The following is a 22,778-nucleotide window of genomic DNA, read 5'->3' as shown; positions in this document are numbered from 1 at the left end:
GCTGAGCGAAGGCGAGAGTCAAGAGGAAGTGTCCTTGAATAAAATGGGAGTTTTTGTTTGTTCAGCTTAAGTGAAACATTTTCATCATGTTATTATATTGCAATTTTATGTTTTGCTCCATTCTATATTTTGTCTTTGTGTTCCTGCTACAAAAACACAACCTTCCTGTAAATATTGTATCGAGGAATTGTCTTTCATGCAACAATCTTAAAATCCAAGGCTGTTTTTTAGTCTCAATGGGAAAGACTGGCTGTGAGTCAAACAGGCAGTTTCCTGACTTGGAGATGTTGCCTGGTCTGGTAGGAAATGCTAAATGTTTGCACACGTAGCGTTTGCCTTCATTCAGCCACGCGCCGTGTATTGTTTCATACATCCGCTGAATAGTCGGGACTAGAAACGGGGCTGCAAATATTCACAGGGTCGCCCGACTGTCAGCGCAGCTGCAGTCTTATCCAGCAGCCTCGACTTGGCCCGCTTCCAAGATTTCATTCATCCCCTCCGGCTTCAAACATTTGTGAAGACGCTTGCTCATTATTGCGTTTACCGTGGATTTAGTCCTCGCTAAGACTATTTGCATTTTTGTGATTCCACAGGTTTGTTCTTCATCTTGCCGTGCACTGACAGCTTCATTAACGTGGACATGCGCACCATCACCTTCGACATCCCACCGCAAGAGGTACGACACGCTCTGTTGACGTTTGACAAACACATGAGGCTGTCAGAACATTTGTGGAAAATCTACATGCAAATTCATTTGCTTGATTAGTTTCTTTCCGGTTGCATTCACCAATTGAGAAAACCTGTTTGTCATTGAAGACAGCCTGGATGAATACTTCCTGTTTTTTGTGAGAATGAGATATTTTTAAGTGTTCTTTTTAACCCACAGTCATGTTTAAAGCAGCTACCGTATTTTTCGGAGTATGAGTCGCACCGGCCGAAAATGCATAATAAAGAAGTAAAAAAAAAATAGGGATGTCCGATAATGGCTTTTTGAAGTTATTCCGATATTGTCCAACTCTTTAATTACCGATACTGATATCAACCGATACCGATATATACAGTCGTGGAATTAACACATTATTATGCCTAATTTGGACAACCAGGTATGGTGAAGATAAGGTCCTTTTTAAAAAATAAAATAAGATAAATAAATTAAAAACATTTTCTTGAATAAAAAAGAAAGTAAAACAATATAAAAACAGTTACATAGAAACTAGTAATGAATGAAAATGAGTAAAATGAACTGTTAAAGGTTAGTACTATTAGTGGAGCAGCAGCACGCGCAATCATGTGTGCTTACGGACTGTATCCCTTGCAGACTGTATTGATATATAATGTAGGAACCAGAATATTAATAACAGAAAGAAACAACTAGAGATGTCCGATAATATCGGCCGGCCGATAAATGCTTTTAAATGTAATATCGGAAATTATTGGTATCGGTTTTTTTATTATCGGTATCATTTTTTTATTTTTTTATTTTTATTTTTTTTTAATTAAATCAACATAAAAAACACAAGATACACTTACAATTAGTGCACCAACCCAAAAAACCTCCCTCCCCCATTTACACTCATTCACACAAAAGGGTTGCTTCCTTCTGTTATTAATATTCTGCTTCCTACATTATATATCAATATATATCAATACAGTCTGCAAGGGATACAGTCCGTAAGCACACATGATTGTGCGTGCTGCTGCTCCACTAATAGTACTAACCTTTAACAGTTAATTTTACTCATTTTCATTCATTACTAGTTTCTATGTAACTGATTTTATATTGTTTTACTTTCTTTTTTTATTCAAGAACATTTTTTTAATTTATCTTATTTTATTTTATTAATTTTTTAAAAAAAAGGACCTTATCTTCACCATACCTGGTTGTCCAAATTAGGCATAATAATGTGTTAATTCCACAACTGTATATATCAGTATCGGTATCGGTTGATATCGGTATCGGTAATTAAAGAGTTGGACAATATCGGATATCGGCAAAAAGCCATTATCGGACATCCCTAGAAACAACCCTTTTGTGTGAATGAGTGTAAATGGGGGAGGGAGGTTTTTTGGGTTGGTGCACTAATTGTAAGTGTATCTTGTGTTTTTTATGTTGATTTAATAAAAAATAAAAACCGATACCGATAATTTTAAAAAACCGATACCGATAATAAAAAAAAAACGATACCGATAATTTCCGATATTACATTTTAAAGCATTTATCGGCCGATATTATCGGACATCTCTAAAAAAAAACATATATAAGTCGCACTGGAGTATAAGTCACATTTTTTGGGGAAATGTATTTGATAAAAGCCAACACCAAGAATAGACATTTGAAAGGCAATTTAAAATAAGTAAAGAATAGTGAACAGGCTGAATAAGTGTACGTTATATGAGGCATAAATAACCAACTGAGAACATAAATAACTAACATATAGAACATGCTGTACGTTTATCTGTCACTCCTAATCGCTAAATCCCATGAAATCTTATACGTCTAGTCTCTTACGTGAATGAGCTAAATAATATTATTGGATATTTTACGCTAATGTGTTAATAATTTCACACCCAAGTCGCTCCTGAGTATAAGTTGCACTCCCGGCCAAACTATGAAAAAAAACTGCGACTTATAGTCCGAAAAATACGGTATAACTTATGACCGCAAAATAACATAAACAGTACAGGCCAAACGTTTGGACACACCTTCTCATTCACAACACAAGTGATGGTCCCAACCACATTGGTAATGCTAGGTTCACACCAACGGCGCTTTGACGGCGCTTTAAAGCGGCGCTAAAGCGTGAGGGTCGTCTGGTGGCATGCGGTGGCGACTGGGGTCCGCGCTTTGAACCAAGATCTGTTAAGCTTTCCTACGCTAGTGGTTAGAGTGTCCGCCCTGAGATCGGTAGGTTGTGAGTTCAAACCCCGGCCGAGTCATACCAAAGACTATAAAAATGGGACCCATTACCTCCATGCTTGACACTCAGCATCAAGGGTCGGAATTGGGGGTTAAATCACCAAAAATGATTCCCGGGCGCGGCACCGCTGCTGCCCACTGCTCCCCTCACCTCCCAGGGGGTGAACAAGGGGATGGGTCAAATGCAGAGGACAAATTTCACCACACCTAGTGTGTGTGTGACAATCATTGGTACTTTAACTTTAACTTAACTTCAATCAATCAATCAATTACGGTATAGCTCGGTTGGTAGAGTGGCCGTGCCAACAACTTGAAGGTTGCAGGTTCGATCCCCGTTTCCGCCATCCTAATCACTGCCGTTGTGTCCTTGGGCAAGACACTTTACCCACCTGCTCTCAGTGCCACCCACACTGGTTTAAATGTTACTTAGATATTGGGTTTCACTATGTAAAGCGCTTTGAGTCACTAGAGAAAAAGCGCTATATAAATATACTTCACTTCACTTCAATGTTTATTTAACTTTGAGTCAAGCTTTGTCACGCTTTGATACGCTCTCTGCGCTTTATTCCATTCTTGACAGGGCACCACATTTTTTTAAACCGTTTATGCTAGGTTCACACCAACGGCGCTTTGACGGAGCTTTAAAGCGGCATGCAAAGCGGCGTTAAAGCGTAACAAAGCGTGATTAAAGCGTGAGGGTCGTAATGGATCGTGGGAAAGCTTGTAGTGAAGCGGGACATGCGGCAAGATCGGCAAAAAATTTTAAACGGTTTAGAAAAATTCGGCGCTCTTTCAAGAATGGAATAAAGCGCCGAGAGCGTATCAAAGCGTGACAAAGCTCAGCAAAGCTTGACTCAAAGCGTAGGAAAGCTTAACAGATCTTGGTTCAAAGCGCGGACCCCAGTCGCCACCGCATGCCACCAGACGACCCTCGCGCTTTAACGCCGCTTTGCATGCCGCTTTAAAGCGCCATTGGTGTGAACCTAGCATTACAAACGTTCGTAGCACCTCTTCCAAATGACGGCGCTTTGCTCGCCGCTTTAAAGCGCGGCAAGCGCCGTTGGTGTGAACCAGGCATTAAAAAATGTTGCCGATCTCACACTTTAATCACGCTTTGTTACGCTTTAACGCCGCTTTAAAGCGCCGCTTTAAAGCGCCGTCAAAGCGCCGTTGGTGTGAACCTAGCATTAAGCAAGACATTCCACTAATCAACCCTGATTAGGCACACCTATTTTTTAACTAACACAACTACGAAACAAGTTATACAATCCCTTGTATTGTCACATATTGACTACTGCCCAGCAATTTGGTCCAATGCATCTAAACAAGAACTCAATAAAATCCAGCTTACCCAAAACAGAGCTGCCAGACTAGCTCTCCATTGCTCATTTAGGACCGGCGTTGAGATCATGCATAATGAATTGTCATGGATGAGAGTTGGTGAAAGACTAGCGTGTAGTTTGATTTAAGGCTGCAGCTAACGATTATTTTTCTATCGATTAATCTATAGATTATTTTTTCGATTAATCGGTTAATCTATAGATTATTTTTTCGATTAATCTATAGATTATTTTTTCCTTTTGCCGATTATTTTTTTATTCAAAATGAAGATGAAAAAATAAATTTAGGCCCGTTTTTTCAAAAGGCATGGCTTTTATTTACAAAAAAAAAGAAATATGGCCACTCAGTCAACATTGACAACAACATGACTAAATATTCTGTAACAATGTAAACATTTAAAACTTTTAACATTTAACAAAATTAAAAGTAGCTTATTTGCTTTTTAATGTGCAAATATAAAAGTCAACATCCAGTGCAAATCTTAATATTCTGCAATAGTATAAGCATTTCAAAAGTAAAAGTATTGCTTATTTTGCTTTAAAATGTGCAAAAATAAAGATAAACGTCCAATACAAAAAAGTGCAAAACGAAATATTCTGTAACAACAGTGTAAACATTTCAACAAAAGTGAAAGTATTGCTTATTTGCTAAAATGTGCAAAAATAAAGATAAACATCCAATACAAAAAAGTGCCAATCTAAATATTCTGGAGTACTGTAAACATTAAATATTGCTTTTAAAATGTGCAAAATAAACATCCAGTCCAACACAGTACACAATAACCAATTCTACTCATTCCAGTGAGTGACTAACAGTTGTAATGAAGAAAGGTTAGCATGTGTACATGTTTGGTTCTTTTCTTGTTTACAATATTCCCAGCAGCTGAAAATAGGCGCTCAGAAGGGGTCGATGTGGCTGGAACTGAGAGCTAATTAGCCTTCACCTCAAGCCAGGATTTCGAGCGAGCTGAGCTGCAGTTTAAGTTTCTAGAAGGTCAACGGGCTCATAGTGATGTTAGTAGTAGTTGACTGGGAGGTGTTTATTATCATTTGGGGAGAGTCCGCTGCCTGATGCTCACCTGCTAAACACCTATCTGCTAGACGCTGATGCGCTGACTACATGCGCTCTGAATACGCACTGCTGATTGGCTGATAATGCTTCGTGTGTACCAATCAGATGGTTGTGTGGGTGGGACAATGCTGCGTGTGTACCAATCAGATGGTTGTGTGGGTGGGACAATGCTGCGTGTGTACCAATCAGATGGTTGTGTGGGTGGGACAATGCTGCGTGCTGAGACAGAGGCAGACGGAGCAAAGCAGCTTGTTAAGACTTTAGCTTAGAAACTCGTTCGGTACACCCCCGTACCGAACCGAAAGCCCCGCACCGAAACGGTTCAATACAAAACACGTACCGTTACACCCCTAGCAGATACAAATGGCACATTCATGTTTTTGTGTAATGATGACAACGTATGCTCGCGCGGACGATTGACTAGTTGATGGTTTTCTTTTCAAATGTTCGTTCATAGCCGTTGTGCTGCTATGATAGGCCATTTACGCTCGACACAGTGTGCATACAACAACATTATTAGGCCGTTTATTGAAGTACTCCCACACTTTTGGCATGCTTTTCCCCCCTCGCTCGCACCGCTCGCATCGTCTTCTTTGATCGTCTGCTTTGCGCTTCGCCATGACGGTAGTGTGACGTCATTATGCGACGCGTCGACGCACAAAAACGGCGTCGACGTATTTACGTAACCGATGACGTCGACTACGTCGACGCGTCGTTTCAGCCTTAGTTTGATTCTATTTTTAAAAACAATCTATACATACCATAAACCTTCATATCTGTATTCTCAGCTGTCGCTTGCTAGTGAAAGTCACAACTATGGTACCAGGTTAGCCCTAAGAGGTGCTTTCACCCGTCTAAAACCCAAAAGTGATGTTTTGAAAAAGACTGTAATGTATAGGGCAATCACTTACTGGAATCGACTTCCACAATATTTGGTATCAATCACCAGCAGAGTGGGTTTTAAGAATAGACTAAGAGGAGAAGTATTGCGGAAAGAGATTATTCTAGATTGTACCTAATGTCATGACTGTTTTTATTGACTATTTTATTGATTATGGGACAAGCAGTAGAAAATGGTGGAGGGAACTTTTTTCGTCACTTATTGTTTGTCTTTGGTACACTAATGTATATATTTTAGGCCATTGGTTCTTTGTTTTATTTTATTTTTTTTGCAAAAATATATATATATCTATTTTTATATTGCTCTTTTTATCTTTGTTATGAACAATATTATGTAAACTCGAAGTTATTATTTTTTTGGTTCTTTGTTGTTGCTATTTTTGTATTACAACATTTTATTATTTGATCATGTTGTACTGCATTTTAATCTTTTGTTTTGTGATTGTGTGATGTTTTTGCCTGGACCACAGGAAGAATAGTCTCCACTGCGGTGTAGACTAATGGGGATCCTTAATAAACTAAACTAAACCTGTGAAGTGAAAACCATTTCAGGGGACTAACTCTTGAAGCTCATGGAGAGAATGCCAAGAGTGTGCAAAGCAGTAATCGGAGCAAAGGGCGGCTATTTTGAAGAAACGAGAATATAAAACATGTTTTCAGTTATTTCACCTTTTTTTTTTGTTGAGTACATAACTCCACATGTGTTCATTCATAGTTTTGATGTGACAATCTACAATGTAAATAGTCATGAAAATAAAGAAAACACATTGAATGAGAAGGTGTGTACTGTATGTAAGCTTACAACAATTGGTGCACTTTAAGAAGGCATTTTTTCACCATCCCATCTTGTCTGTCGTCCATCTTGGTGGAATCGAACCCTCTCAGGTTTTGACCAAGGACTCGGTGACCGTGAGCGTGGATGGCGTGGTGTATTACCGGGTCCAGAACGCCACTCTGGCCGTGGCCAACATCACTAACGCAGATGCTGCCACTCGCCTGTTGGCCCAGACCACGCTGAGGAATGTCCTCGGCACCAAGAACCTGGCGGAGATCCTGTCTGACCGTGAAGAAATTGCACACAGCATGCAGGTAGGACTGATCTTCCTGCACTAATAACATAGTTGCACCAAGTATGTCCCGCTGGGATTTGAATATCAAGTGAAATGAGCCTTATCTTATTGTTAACTTAACCTACACTGACTGGCCACAAAATGGTCACCGTCTGAATTTTGCTAAGCAAATAAATAAGAGCCTCCCATTGGCGAATTACTGCAATGGCGATTATGTTTCAGCTTGTTGGGTTCATCTCTAAATACCACCTTGCTGTAATGTCTTTCAGAAAAAGCCACAAAACAGGAAACGTACAGTGGTACCCCAGTTTACGAGTCGCCTAGCTGAAGTGTTTTCAGAGATAATTGTTATGCTTTAGGTTGCGAGCAAAAACGTGGGTTAAGAACCTCCCCACACTGCAAAAAGTCAATGTTCCAAAACTAGAAAAAAATTGCAAAAATGAGGGGTATTTTACTTGAACTAAGCAAAATTATCTGCCAATAGAACAAGAAAATTTGGCTTGTCAAGACTTTCCAAAACAAGTAAAATTAGCTAACCTCAATGAACCCCAAAATACCTTAAAATAAGTATATTCTCACTAATAACAAGTACACTTTTCTTGGTAGAAGAAAAAAGAGACCTTTTCGCTCAATATGTTGAAAAATATTCTTAAATTAAGTAAATGTCCTCTCGGTTTTTTTTGGTTTTTTTATAAAATTACTGTTTTAATTGGTTTTTCCCTTTAAAATCGTTTTTAATCATATTTATTTTTATATTGTTTTTATATTGGTTCTATATTTATTTATTTTTTGTTTGTATTCAGTCATTGGTGGAGCTAAGTAATAATATTTGATTATTGTTTTTAATATTGTTGTGCAGCACTTTGGAAACATTTTTGTTGTTTAAATGTGCTATATAAATAAAGTGGATAAATGCTAGTGCCATTATCTTGACATAATGATATGCGCTCGGCATCATGATTTTTATTTCCATGCTTGAAGTAAGAAATGATTACTTTAAAAAAGTAGTTTTATACTTGTGAGTGTTGATGACACAGCTTTGCAACAGTTGATATTCTAGTTTCAAGCATGTTTTACTCAATATAGGTCATCAAATCTCAGCAACAAGCTGTAATATCTTACTGAGATCATTTAGGACCAAAACACTTAAAACAAGTAAAACACTCTAACATAAAATCTGCTTAGTAAGAAGAATTATCTTATCAGACAGAAAATAAGCAAATCTCACCCTTATTTGAGATATTTCAGCTTACTTAGATTTCAGTTTTTGCTGTGTAGCAATCTCATCGGTGTTTGTTTACAGTGCAGTGAGTCATCCGACAGAATAAATGGCTATTTTCATGGACGTTGACATATTGTAGATAATCCTAATGCTGGTGTTTGCTGCAGCCGTCTCCTATTAGCGTCCGTGCACAGCTCCAGTCTCTAAAGGGTCGTCCCACCGGATCTGAACCTTTTGCTATGGAACCTGTGCTCAAGACGTGATTAGAACACGAAGTCGTTCGTAACAAGATACGGCTGAAGACGGACGATCGAGTGCCTGAGCTCAAGACGGAAGCAGAGAAGGGAAGCGAGTTGTACGAGGCGTAGTGGGAAGACAAAGCTAAACATGTATTGTTTGGCAGAGGGCCATCTTTGAAACTCTTGGTTGTTGTATTAGTGTGGGAAGGTCGGGGGGGCAAGTGGTGAAAGAGCGTGTCAAGCAGGTGCTACACACATCGTTGGAACAGATAAACAGAGCAGATGAAATAATAGTAACGTCATTTAGCTGGGAGTTTCCATGTGACATGTACCGTTGTTCAGTGAATAAACATGTGAGACTGCACTTTTTTTTTTTTCATTAAATTTTTAGACATGTTAGACATTCCTATCCATTATTACTAGGGGTGTAACGGTACGTGTATTTGTATTGAACCGTTTCGGTACGGGGGTTCCGGTTCGGTTCGGAGGTGTACCGAACGAGTTTCCACACGGACATATTAAGTAGCGTAACGCACGTTGTGTAAACAATGCACACCGAGGCACAACACACGGCATGCTAGCAGCTAACGGGCTAGGATAGACTGACCATACGTCCTCTTTTCACCGGACATGTCCTCTTTTGCGGAGCTGTCAGGGCGGAGTTTCTTAAATGCCTCAAATGTCCGGCATTTTGAGTTAGGGTTGCGTGTATTTTCAATGTACGTTCAGGGTTAAGAAGGGGTTAAACACAAAACAAACAGCAGCATTGGTGAGGGAGGGGCAGAGACAGAGACAGAGAGAGAGTTATGATAAACGCGCATGCGTCGCCAGGCTCTGCTTTTTATCCATGGATTTATCACATTTAATTAGAGATGCCGATAAATGCGTTAAAATGTAATATCGGAAATTATCGGTATCGGTTTTTTTATTATCAGTATCGTGTTTTTTTTTGTTTGTTTTTTTTTTTTTATTATTAAATCCACATAAAAAACACAAGATACACTTACAATTAGTGCACCAACCCAAAAAACCTCCCTCCCCCATTTACGCTCATTCACACTCATTCACACAAAAGGGTTGTTTCTTTCTGTTATTAATATTCTGGTTCCTACATTATATATCAATATATATCAATACAGTCTGCAAGGGATACAGTCCGTAAGCACACATGATTGTGCGTGCTGCTGCTCCACTAATAGTACTAACCTTTAACAGTTAATTTTACACATTTTCATTAATTACTAGTTTCTGTGTAACTGTTTTTGTATTGTTTTACTTTCTTTTTTATTCAAGAAAATGTTTTTAATTTATTTATCTTATTTTATTTGATTCATTTTTTTAAAAAGTACCTTATCTTCACCATACCTGGTTGTCCAAATTAGGCATAATGATGTGTTAATTCCACGACTGTATATATCGGTTGATATCGGTATCGGTTGATATCGGTATCGGTAATTAAAGAGTTGGACAATATCAGCATATCAGATATCGGCAAAAAGCCATTATCGGACATCCCTACATTTAATTTTGTATTATCTATAGCAGGGGTGTCAAAAGTGTGCCCCGGAGGCCATTTGCGGCCCACAGCTAATGTTTTAAAGGCCCACGGCACATTCTGAAAATACTATTAAAATAAACAAAAACATAACAAAAGTGAAATAAAAAAGCTTAAAGGTTAAATGTCATTTAGAAAAAGTTGCAATGTTGACTAATAAAACAAAGCTGTTTTTTTTTCTTTCAAACTGTCATTGCTCAAAACATAATATTGACTCAAAATCAATGTTATTATGAATTATTGACCTATCCAAGGTTCCCATTACTTCACATCAAATATTCCACTAAGAAAAATATTTTTGGTGGAAGATTTTGCAAATTTGGTAAATAAATAACCCAAAAATGTGTTGTTTTGTTACTGTACCGAAAATGAGCCGAACCGTGACCTCTAAGCGGAGGTACGTACCGAGCCGAAATTTTTGTGTACCGTTATACCCCTAATTATTACATCGGTGTTTTTCAACCTTTTTTGAGGCAAGGCACCTTTTTTTTTTCATTAAAAAAAATCCGGAGGCACACCACCAGCAGAAAACGTTAAAAAATGAAACTCCGCCAGGTCGTCGTGCCTTATTTTGAGTTTGTTGGTGTTCTCCTGTGTGTGGTGCTTTAGTTCTTGTAAGTTTTTGCTGTCGTCCAGCATTCTGTTTCTGTTTACTTTGTAGCCAGTTCAGTTTTACATTCGTTTTGCATAGCCGTTGCCTTTTCCTTTCCCTTTCGTTCATTTTTGGTTTAAGCATTACGTACCTTTTTTTACCTGCACGCTGTGGTCTGCATATTGGGATCACAACGAACCATCCTCGTCTCAACCGACACATTCCGACTTTTACAAAGCAATTAACTACCCGCCTGACATGGAGTATTACGTGGTTACCCTGCCGAGTTGTGCACAGCACAGACACGAAGCAACGGCACGTTATTTGCAGGTTATAATTATTGATTTGGAAAAAAATATTTTTTGGACCAATGAGGTGAAGTTGCATAATTTCCCACGACACACCAGCACAGTGGTTGAAAAACACTGCATTACATCATATTTACATACATCATATATTTGTTGTCTGCCCTAAATGTCAAAATATTTTTTTTGTTTATATCCCCAGCGATGCACCGCCCCTCCCCCCAAAGGCAAGAAACAACAAGAAAACAAAATAATAATATTTACAGATAAATCAATTAAATAAAGAAAAACAATTAAAAAATAAAATAATAATAATAATACATTTTTAATAATGATATTATTCAATTTCTTTATTTAACCAGGTAAAGACTCATTGAGATTAAAATATCTGTTTCACAAACAAATTTACAATAATAATTACAACAAGACAACACAACAGCAGTCATACCACAACAGGTCAAAAAATATTTAAAATGATTGATAATCAGAAATAAAATAAAATAATACAAACAGGAAGTAAATAATAATTTAATATATATATATATATATATATATATATATATATATATGTGTATATATATATATATATATATATATATATATATATATATATATATATATATATATATATATATATATATATATATAGACATATATATATATAGACATATAGGGAGTAATCCTTTTTTTTTTTATTAAAAAGGTACAATCACTAATTTAGAGATCTTATGGGGTGTGACATAATTGACCCAGTTTTCCCAGTATGAAGTAAATTTCTCCAATTTATAATGAATAAAAGCTTCTCCATTTTATAAATGTCCATTGTGATTTCCATACATTGCTTCAAAGTTGGGCTCTCCTGTAATATCCACTTCCTAGTGATGCCACTAGTAGGATATTCATTAAGTGCTTATCATCATTTTCCTAGGTCAACAGGTGGAGGATTCATGTCGACTAACTATTCCAGTCGTGCTAGTTTCCAGGTGTAATCATTATTACTCCATATCTAAACATCCAGGAGGCCTCTTCTGGCTTTGGAAACATTGCCCTCTGCTGCCATCATGTGGTTAATGGTGGAACGGGCGCATGATTTCTCAGAACGATCCATTTTGAAAGTGAATGTTTAAAGGTGAGCTCTCTTGTGTTGCAGTCCACTCTCGACGACGCCACTGACGACTGGGGCATCAAGGTGGAGCGGGTGGAGATCAAGGACGTCAAACTGCCCCTGCAGCTCCAGAGGGCCATGGCGGCCGAGGCTGAGGCCACACGGGAGGCCCGGGCCAAGGTACTAGAGACTATAGTTGTCATGTTCACTTTACTTTGTTTTCAAATCTACATTGTCATATACACTATATTGCCAAAAGTATTTGGCCAGAACCAGGTGTCCTAATCACTTGACCCGGCCACAGGTGTATAACATCAAGCACTTAGGCATGGAGACTGTTTCTACAAATATTTGTGAAAGAATGGAACTGTCATAGGATGCCACCTGTGCAACAAATCCTGTCGTGAAATGTCCTCGCTCCTAAATATTCCAAAGTCAACTTTATTATAAGTAAAGTGAAGAGTTTGGGAACAACAGCAACTCAGCCACCAAGTGGTAGGCCGGCGTAAACTGACAGAGAGAGGGTCAGCATAGTGCAAAGACTTTCTGCACAGTCAGTTGCTACAGAGCTCCAAACTCCATGTGACCTTCCAATTAGCCCACGTACAGTACGCAGAGAGCTTCATGGAATGAGTTTCCATGGCCGAGCAGCTGCATCTAAGCCATACATCACCAAGTCCAATGCAAAGCGTGGGATGCAGTGGTGTAAAGGACATCACCACTGGACTCTAGAGCAGTGGAGACGCCTTCTCTGGAGTGATGAATCACACTTTTCCGTCTGGCAATCGGATGGACCAGTCTGGGGTTTGGAGGTTGCCAGGAGAACGCTACATTTTGGACTGCATTGTGCCGAGTGTGGATTTTGGTGGAGGAGGAATTATGGCGTGGGGTTGTTTTTCAGGAGTTGGTTGATTGGCAACACTAAAATGGTCCCTAGTGTGTGAATGTGAGTGTCCGTCTATCTGTGTTGGCCCTGTGATGAGGTGGCGACCTGTCCAGGGTGTACCCCGCCTTCCGCCCGAATGCAGCTGAGATAGGCTCCAGCACCCCCCGCGACCCCAAAAGGGACAAGCGGTAGAAAATGGATGGATGGATGGGCTTGGCCCCTTAGTTCCAGTGAAAGGAACTTTGAATGCTCCAGGATACCAAAACATTTTTTGGACAATTCCATGCTCCCAACCTTGTGGGAACAGTTTGGCAGAGTCTGGTGTGGGTGAACTTGACTGGCCTGCACAGAGTCCTGACCTGAACCCGATTTAGAACACCTTTTAGATGAATTAGAACGGAGACTGAAGAGCCAACATCAGTGTGTGACCTCACCAATGCGCTTTTGGAAGAATGGTGGAAAATTGCTATAAACACACTCTGCAACCTTGTGGACAGCCTTCCCAGAAGAGTTGAAGCTGTAATAGCTGCAAAAGGTCATATTGACCCCTATGGGTTAGGAATGGGATGGCACTGAGTCAAGGCAGGTGGCCAAAGTACAATATAGTGTACATCGCATTTGCAGCTGTTCGTGGTGCGTTCAGGGTCACTAGCGTATGTGTCGCTGCCCATCCTCCACGTTGAATTCCACTCCTCGTCCAGGTCATCGCCGCGGAGGGCGAGATGAACGCCTCCAGGGCGCTCAAGGAGGCGTCGCTGGTGATCGCCGAGTCTCCGTCCGCCTTGCAGCTGCGCTACCTGCAGACCCTCAACACCATCGCGGCCGAGAAGAACTCCACCATCATCTTCCCGTTGCCCCTGGAGATGATGCAGGCTTTCATGAAACGCTGAGCATCACAAGTAAAACACACACTGCTCCTTCTTCTTCTTCTTCTTCTGTTTCCACACATGAAAGTGCCTCATAGTTCCGTTATTTCCTGCCGACATCAGCTTGATTATGGGCCTGCTGCAGCCTGATTATGGGCCTGCTGCCATGCCAGGAGCAGCCCATATTATTATTATTATTATTGCTCATACTTCAACTTTTATTGTGTTTAATGATTATTATTGTTCCGCACGCTTCTCTTACCGCCACTGCGAGACCAACAAAACCCCCCACATATGTTATACCCTCTGAAACCATGGCAACGCTTTAGCTGGCTAGCATGCTAACATCACAGTGCTAGCTTTTTGAGCTAGCTTTGCTACCCTTTACCCTACAGTCACTTAACCTGGTATGTGACTCTTCCTAACGGTTTGCATGCTAACGTTAGCATGCTAAAATTCTCGTGCTAACTTTTTAAACAATGTATCCACTTTTTGCTCTAATTTCCCAGCCATACACCTTACAGTCGTATAACTTGGTATGTGACACAAGCTAACTATTATCATGCTCACGTTAGCTTGCCAGTATTATAAACTTTAAAGTTAACATGCTAAAATTCAACATGCTAACTTTTTAAACAATTTATCCACTTTTTGCTCTAATTTCCCAGCCATACACCTTACAGTCGTATAACTTGGTATGTGACACAAGCTAACTATTATCATGCTCACATTAGCTTGCCAGTATTATAAACTTTAAAGTTAACATGTTAAAATTCAACATGCTAACTTTTTAAACAATTTATCCACTTTTTGCTCTAATTTCCCAACCATACACCTTACAGTCGTATGACTTGGTATGTGACACAAGCTAACTATTATCATGTTCACGTTAGCTTGCTAGCATGCTAAACATTAAAGTTAGCATGCTAACTTGTTTTTGCTACTTTTGCTACCGTTTGGCCCAGAGTTATATAACTTGGTATGTGACTCTTCATAAGTGTTTGCATGCTAATGTTAGCATGCTCAAATTCACGTGCTAACTTTTTAAATGATTTTTCCACTTTTTGCTCTAATTTTTCTCAGCCATACACCTTACAGTCATATGACTTGGCATGTGACACAAGCTAACTATTATCATGCTCGCGTTAGCTTGCTAGCATGCTAAACATTAAATTTAGCATGCTAACATTAGCACGCTAACTTTTTTCTGTTACTTTTGCTACCGTTAACCCTACAGTCACTTAACCTGGTATGTGACTCTTCTTAACGGTTTGCATGCTAATGTTAGCATGCTCAAATTCACGTGCTAACTTTTTAAACAATTTTTCCATTTTTTGCTCTAATTTCCCAGCCATACACCTTACAGTCGTATGACTTGGTATGTGACACAAGCTAACTATTATCATGCTCGCGTTAGCTTGCTAGCATTCTAAACATTAAATTTAGCATGCTAACTTTTTTTGCTACCGTTTGGCCCAGAGTTATATAACTTGGCATGTGACACTTCTTAACTGCTTGCATGCTAACGTTAGCATGCTAAAATTCACGTGCTAACTTTTTAAACTATTTTTCCACTTTTTGCTGTAATTTCCCAGCCATACACCTTACAGTCATATGACTTGGTATGTGGCACATGCTAACTATTATCATGCTCACGTTAGCTTGCTAGCTTGCTAAACATTAATGTTAGCATGCTAACTTTTTTAAAAAATTTCACACTTTTTGCTCTAATTTCCCAGCCATACACCTTACAGTCATATGACTTGGTGTGTGACACAAGCTGACTATTATCATGCTCACGTTAGCATGCTAACATTAGCATGCTAACTTTTTTAATTATTTTTACACTTTTTGCTCTAATTTCCCAGCCATACACCTTACAGTCATATGACTTGGTGTGTGACACAAGCTGACTATTACCATGCTCACGTTAGCATGCTAACATTAGCATGCTAACTTTTTTTTTTGCTACTTTTCCTACCGTTTGGCCCAGACTTATACAACTTGGTATGTGACACTTCTTAACCGTCAGCATGCAAACCGTAGCATGCTAGCAAGCTAACTTAGCATTGCTACTTTTTCATTAATTTTTCCACTTTTTTTTCATATTTCCGCAGCCACGCATCTTTGAGTCGTATCATTTGGTGTACGGAACATGCTGACTGTTATCACGCTACCGTTAGCACACACGCTAAGTGTTAGCATTTTTATGCAAACATGCTACTGTTTTTTTGGCTAGCTCCGTGGCTCGTTTTTGTACAGTTACACGGATTCAGACCCTCGGCACCATCTTATTACTGCGGCACAGAGAGCAGGCCCATCAAAATTTCCGCGGGGATTTTCTAGTTTTAGTCTACTAATAATATTAATAGTAGTAATAATAGATTTTACTTGTAAAAAGTGCTTTACATTGGGTAAACAACCTCAAAGTGCTACAGTGTATTAAAAGATAATAAATAAAAATAAAAACTAGAACAGCCAAATAGCTAAAACTAATATGCATATATCTAAAAAAAAAAAGGCTTTTTGTAAAAGAAGGGTTTTCAAGCCTTTTTTAAAAGCATCCACAGTCTGTGGTGCCCTCAGGTGGTCAGGGAGAGCGTTCCACAGACTGGGAGCTATGCTTTTTCCGCACATTTCTCACTTTTAACAAAAGAACTATACCAAATGCCTCCTGTTGCGGCCACTTTCTCAGAGTCATGACACCTTTGAGCAAGGCACTAAACTAACACAACTGCTTTGAGCTCATTTGCTGTTGCTAGGTAGACTTGGTATTTGATTGGTCACTTCCTCTCGTGTCTATTTGCTATGTACGGTATGTTGTTTGGAGCCTTGTCGTTGGTCCACTTACCAAGTGATGGACGTACTAACCTGCATGAGTGCTGCATCACATGGAGAGTTCAATTCCCGTAACACCTAAAGGTGCTCATATTCATCATATGCGTGATTTGTGTAAGCTACTAACATGAAGAAACTATGTTGTTGACGTTATTGCGTGTGATTGACTAAAGTTGCATGGCAGCAAACAAAGCCTTAACTTAACTGGTACTGCCACTTTTCTATGCATATGAAGTTTTGTATTCATGTAGACACACTTCCTGTCGGGGGGGAAATAACAAGCCAAATAGTCTCTGAATTATAATCTTTAGTTGTTGTTTTTTTATGACAACCTAAACTGTTACGGTGAGTTTCTAACTTAGTACTCCTTTGATATACAGTCGTCCCTCGTTTACCACTGGGAACTGCCTTCAGGCCAAAAGGTAGGACACACCTTCTTCTCATTCAATGTGTTGTCTTTGTTGTCGTGACTATTTACATTGTAGATAGTCACATCAAAACTACGAATGAACACAAGTGGAGTTATGGACTTAACAAGAAAAAAGGTGACATAACTGAAAACATGTTTTGTATTCTAGTTCCTTCAAAATAGCCACCCTCTGCTGTGATTACTGCTTTGCACACTCTTGGCATTCTCTCAATCAATCAATCAAAGGTTGTTTATATAGCCCTTAAAGGCCTACTGAAATGATTTTTTTTTATTTAAACGGGAATAGCAGATCCATTCTATGTGTCATACTTGATCATTTCGCGATATTGCCATATTTTTGCTGAAAGGATTTAGTAGAGAAAATCGACGATAAAGTTCGCAACTTTTGCTCGCTGATAAAAAAAAGCCTTGCCTGTAGCGGAAGTAGCGTGACGTCACAGGAGCTAGTATTCCTCACAATTCCCCGTTGTTTACAATGGAGCGAGAGAGATTCGGACCGAGAAAGTGACGATTACCCCATTAATTTGAGCGAGGATGAAAGATTCGTAGATGAGGAACGTTACAGTGAAGGACTTGAGAGGCAGTGCAGGACGTATCTTTTTTCGCTCTGACCGTAACTTAGGTACAAGCTGGCTCATTGGATTCCACACTCTCCTTTTTTTATTGTAGATCACAGATTTGTATTTGAAACCACCTCGGATACTATATCCTCTTGAAAATGAGAATCGAGAACGCGAAATGGACATTTAAAGTGACTTTTATCTCCAAGACAATACATCGGTGACACACTTAGCTACTGAGCTAACGTGATAGCATCGTTCTCAAATGCAGATAGAAACAAAAGAAATAACCCCTGACTGGAAGGATAGACAGAAGATCAACAATACTATTAAACCATGGACATGTAACTACACGGTTAAAAATTCTCAGCCTGGTAAGGCTTAACAATGCTGTTGCTAACGACGCTAAGGCTAATTTAGCAACTTAGCAACCGGACCTCACAGAACTATGATAAAAACATTAGCGCTCCACCTACGCCAGCCAGCCCTCATCTTCCCATCAACAGCCGTGCTCACCTGCGTTCCAGCGATCGACGGCGCGACGAAGGACTTCATCCGTGGGTTTGGCGGCTAGCATCGGCTAGGCGTCTTCTATCAGGGTAAGTAGTCCTTGTTGTGTTGCTGTAAGTATTAAACTTAGCCGCTAAGACACCGATCGATCCCACCTACAACGTTCTTCTTTGCAGCCTCCATTGTTCATTAAACAAATTGCAAAAGATTCACCAACACAGATGTCCAGAATACTGTGGAATTTTGTCGAAGAAAACAGAGCTTTGTGTATTGTGTCCAATAGGGCCCAAACACTTCCGTGCATTTTATGACATCATGCGCATAAATCATATCCAAAGGAGTTTTTCAACCGGAAGTGTGGCGGGAATTTTAAAATGTCACTTTATAAGTTAACCCGGCCGTATTGGCATGTGTTGCAATGTTAAGATTTCATCATTGATATATAAACTATCAGACTGCGTGGTCGCTAGTAGTGGCTTTCAGTAGGCCTTTAATCACAAGTGTCTCAAAGGGCTGCACAAGCCACAATGACATGTCAGATCCCACATCAGGGCAAGGAAAAACTCAACCCAATGGGATGACAATGAGAAACCTTGGAGGGGACCACAGATGTGGGGATTATGTTAGATCCACTATAGACTGGACTCTCACTATTATGTTAGATCCACTATGGACTGGACTCTCACTATTATGTTAGATCCACTATGGACTGGACTCTCACACTATTATGTTAGATCCACTATGGACTGGACTCTCACTATTATGTTAGATCCACTATGGACTGGACTCTCACTATTATGTTAGATCCACTATGGACTGGACTCTCACTATTATGTTAGATCCACTATGGACTGGACTCTCACTATTATATTAGATCCACTATGGACTGGACTCTCACTATTATGTTAGATCCACTATGGACTGGACTCTCACTATTATGTTAGATCCACTATGGACTGGACCCTCACACTATTATGTTAGATCCACTATAGACTGGACTCTCACTATTATGTTAGACCCACTATGGACTGGACTCTCACTATTATGTTAGATCCACTATGGACTGGACTCTCACTATTATGTTAGATCCACTATGGACTGGACTCTCACACTATTATGTTAGATCCACTATGGACTGGACTCTCACTATTATGTTAGATCCACTATGGACTGGACTCTCACTATTATGTTAGATCCACTATGGACTGGACTCTCACTATTATGTTAGATCCACTATGGACTGGACTCTCACACTATTATGTTAGATCCACTATGGACTGGACTCTCACTATTATGTTAGATCCACTATGGACTGGACTCTCACTATTATGTTAGATCCACTATGGACTGGACTCTCACTATTATGTTAGATCCACTATGGACTGGACTCTCACTATTATATTAGATCCACTATGGACTGGACTCTCACTATTATGTTAGATCCACTATGGACTGGACTCTCACTATTATGTTAGATCCACTATGGACTGGACCCTCACACTATTATGTTAGATCCACTATAGACTGGACTCTCACTATTATGTTAGACCCACTATGGACTGGACTCTCACTATTATGTTAGATCCACTTTTCCCTCACACTATTATGTTAGATCCACTATGGACTGGACTCTCACACTATTATGTTAGATCCACTATGGACTGGACTCTCACTATTATGTTAGATCCACTATGGACTGGACTCTCACTATTATGTTAGATCCACTATGGACTGGACTCACACTATTATGTTAGATCCACTATGGACTGGACTCTCTCACTATTATGTTAGATCCACTATGGACTGGACTCTCACTATTATGTTAGATCCACTATGGACTGGACTCTCACTATTATGTTAGATCCACTATGGACTGGACCCTCACACTATTATGTTAGATCCACTATAGACTGGACTCTCACTATTATGTTAGACCCACTATGGACTGGACTCTCACTATTATGTTAGATCCACTTTTCCCTCACACTATTATGTTAGATCCACTATGGACTGGACTCTCACTATAATGTTAGATCCACTATGGACTGGACTCTCACACTATTATGTTAGATCCACTATGGACTGGACTCTCACTATTATGTTAGATCCACTATGGACTGGACTCTCACTATTATGTTAGATCCACTATGGACTGGACTCTCACTATTATATTAGATCCACTATGGACTGGACTCTCACTATAATGTTAAATCCACTATGGACTGGACTCTCACTATTATGTTAGATCCACTATGGACTGGACTCTCACTATTATGTTAGACCCACTATGGACTGGACTCTCACTATTATGTTAGATCCACTTTTCCCTCACACTATTATGTTAGATCCACTATGGACTGGACTCTCACTATAATGTTAGATCCACTATGGACTGGACTCTCACACTATTATGTTAGATCCACTATGGACTGGACTCTCACTATTATGTTAGATCCACTATGGACTGGACTCTCACTATTATGTTAGATCCACTATGGACTGGACTCTCACTATTATATTAGATCCACTATGGACTGGACTCTCACTATTATGTTAGATCCACTATGGACTGGACTCTCACTATTATGTTAGATCCACTATGGACTGGACTCACACTATTATGTTAGATCCACTATGGACTGGACTCTCTCACTATTATGTTAGATCCACTATGGACTGGACTCTCACTATTATGTTAGATCCACTATGGACTGGACTCTCACACTATTATGTTAGATCCACTATGGACTGGACTCTCTCACTATTATGTTAGATCCACTATGGACTGGACTCTCTCACTATTATGTTAGATCCACTATGGACTGGACTCTCACACTATTATGTTAGATCCACTATGGACTGGACTCTCACTATTATGTTAGATCCAGTATGGACTGGACTCTCACTATTATGTTAGATCCACTATGGACTGGACTCTCACTATTATGTTAGATCCACAGCGATCCAGATGGGGGCGTGGCAGTGCTGACGGCGAGACACAGCTGAACGGGTGATTAGACCTCCCAGGTGGCACGAGTTATCTAATCATCTGTTGTCTTTAACAGTAAGCGGCCGGGTGCAGGAGAGCAGAGAGGATACGGAGGTGACTTAAAAGTCTCATCCTGCTGGAGAAAAAACTTTGATGAAATCTATGTACATTAAAACTTGCCCGCTTGGCTCCTGTAGAACTGCTGGGAAACAACTTCCACACATGTTTTATATTCTAGTTTCTTCAAAATAGCCACCCTATGCTCCGATTACTGCTTTGCACACTCTTGGCATTCTCTCCATGAGCTTCAAGCACACCTGTGAAGTGAAAACTTGAAGCTCATGGAGAGAATGCCAAGAGTGTGCAAAGCAGTAATCGGAGCAAAGGGTGGCTATTTTGAAGAAACTAGAATACAAAACATGTTTTCAGTTATTTCACCTTTTTTTTTGTTAAGTCCATAACTCCACATGTGTTCATTCATAGTTTTGATGTGACTATCTACAATGTAAATAGTCATGCAAATAAAGGTGTGTCCAAACTGTACCGTACATAATGTCCACCAGGTAGGAATCATTTATTAAATAATTCTAGCTAAAGCATAAAAAAAAAACTCGAGACATAAAATGAGACTTTAGTCACCTTTGAAATCTTTTATTCCAACATAGTGATGCTGTCTGAAGCTGAGCCAATCAGTGGCCACGATACTGAACTGGCTCGGCGTCCTCTGGTCAATCAATCAATCAATCAGTGTTTACTTATATAGCCCTAAATCACGAGTGTCTCAAAGGGCTGCACAAGCCACAACGACATCCTGGGCTCAGACCCCACATCATCTAGTGGCCAGTACTACCCAGTATGGATATTTTATTTACTTCATTTTGCCACTTTTATGCTCGAAATGCTGAATTTAGGAGCAAAAAAAAGTGTCGAATATGTTATTTTTAATCCACAATGCGGTGAAGTGGCGGTATTTGAGGTGCGACGTGGCGAGGGACGACTGTAGACTTTCACACTGTAGTGTAGACTGTAATGTTTCACACTGTTGTTTGTCCAATGAAGCTGTTACTCAAAATGTACGCCAATGTAACATTTTATCAGTGTTATCCCACTCAGACATGATTACTTGTAAGTATATTCAGTGGTAAAATGTCACAACTCCACTCAGTGAAAGCCAAATACTACGAAGCCCCTAAAGAGACATGGGGGAAATGTATTTTTTTATAATTTGATTTTTTTTTTTTTTTTAATTTAATTTGTCATGTGCACGAGATACATGTCTAAAAAAAAAAAATTATATAATTTTTTTTTTTTTTTTAATTTCTCGTGCGCACGAGATACATGTCTAAAAAAAAAAAAAATTATATAATTTTTTTTTTTTTTTA

At 39.4% G+C, this 22,778-nt stretch overlaps 1 protein-coding gene across 2 annotated transcripts in view; it reads left to right on the top strand.

The window, feature by feature from the left end:
- LOC133638761 (stomatin-like) overlaps positions 1–17,397 on the top strand; it is a 34,439-nt gene extending 17,042 nt beyond the window's left edge. For both annotated transcript variants that reach the window (XM_062031690.1, XM_062031691.1), the window contains 4 exons: positions 594–676; positions 7,115–7,318; positions 12,363–12,497; positions 13,905–17,397. In XM_062031690.1, the coding sequence (XP_061887674.1) occupies positions 594–676; positions 7,115–7,318; positions 12,363–12,497; positions 13,905–14,093 (611 nt within the window). In that variant the 3' untranslated portion in view covers positions 14,094–17,397. The remainder of the gene's footprint in view (positions 1–593; positions 677–7,114; positions 7,319–12,362; positions 12,498–13,904) is intronic.
- The last annotated feature ends 5,381 nt before the right edge of the window (positions 17,398–22,778 follow it).

Source organism: Entelurus aequoreus, linkage group LG21, assembly GCF_033978785.1.
Source record: "Entelurus aequoreus isolate RoL-2023_Sb linkage group LG21, RoL_Eaeq_v1.1, whole genome shotgun sequence".
NCBI classification, from domain to species: domain Eukaryota; kingdom Metazoa; phylum Chordata; class Actinopteri; order Syngnathiformes; family Syngnathidae; genus Entelurus; species Entelurus aequoreus.
This window is presented reverse-complemented; position numbering and strand designations above follow the sequence as displayed.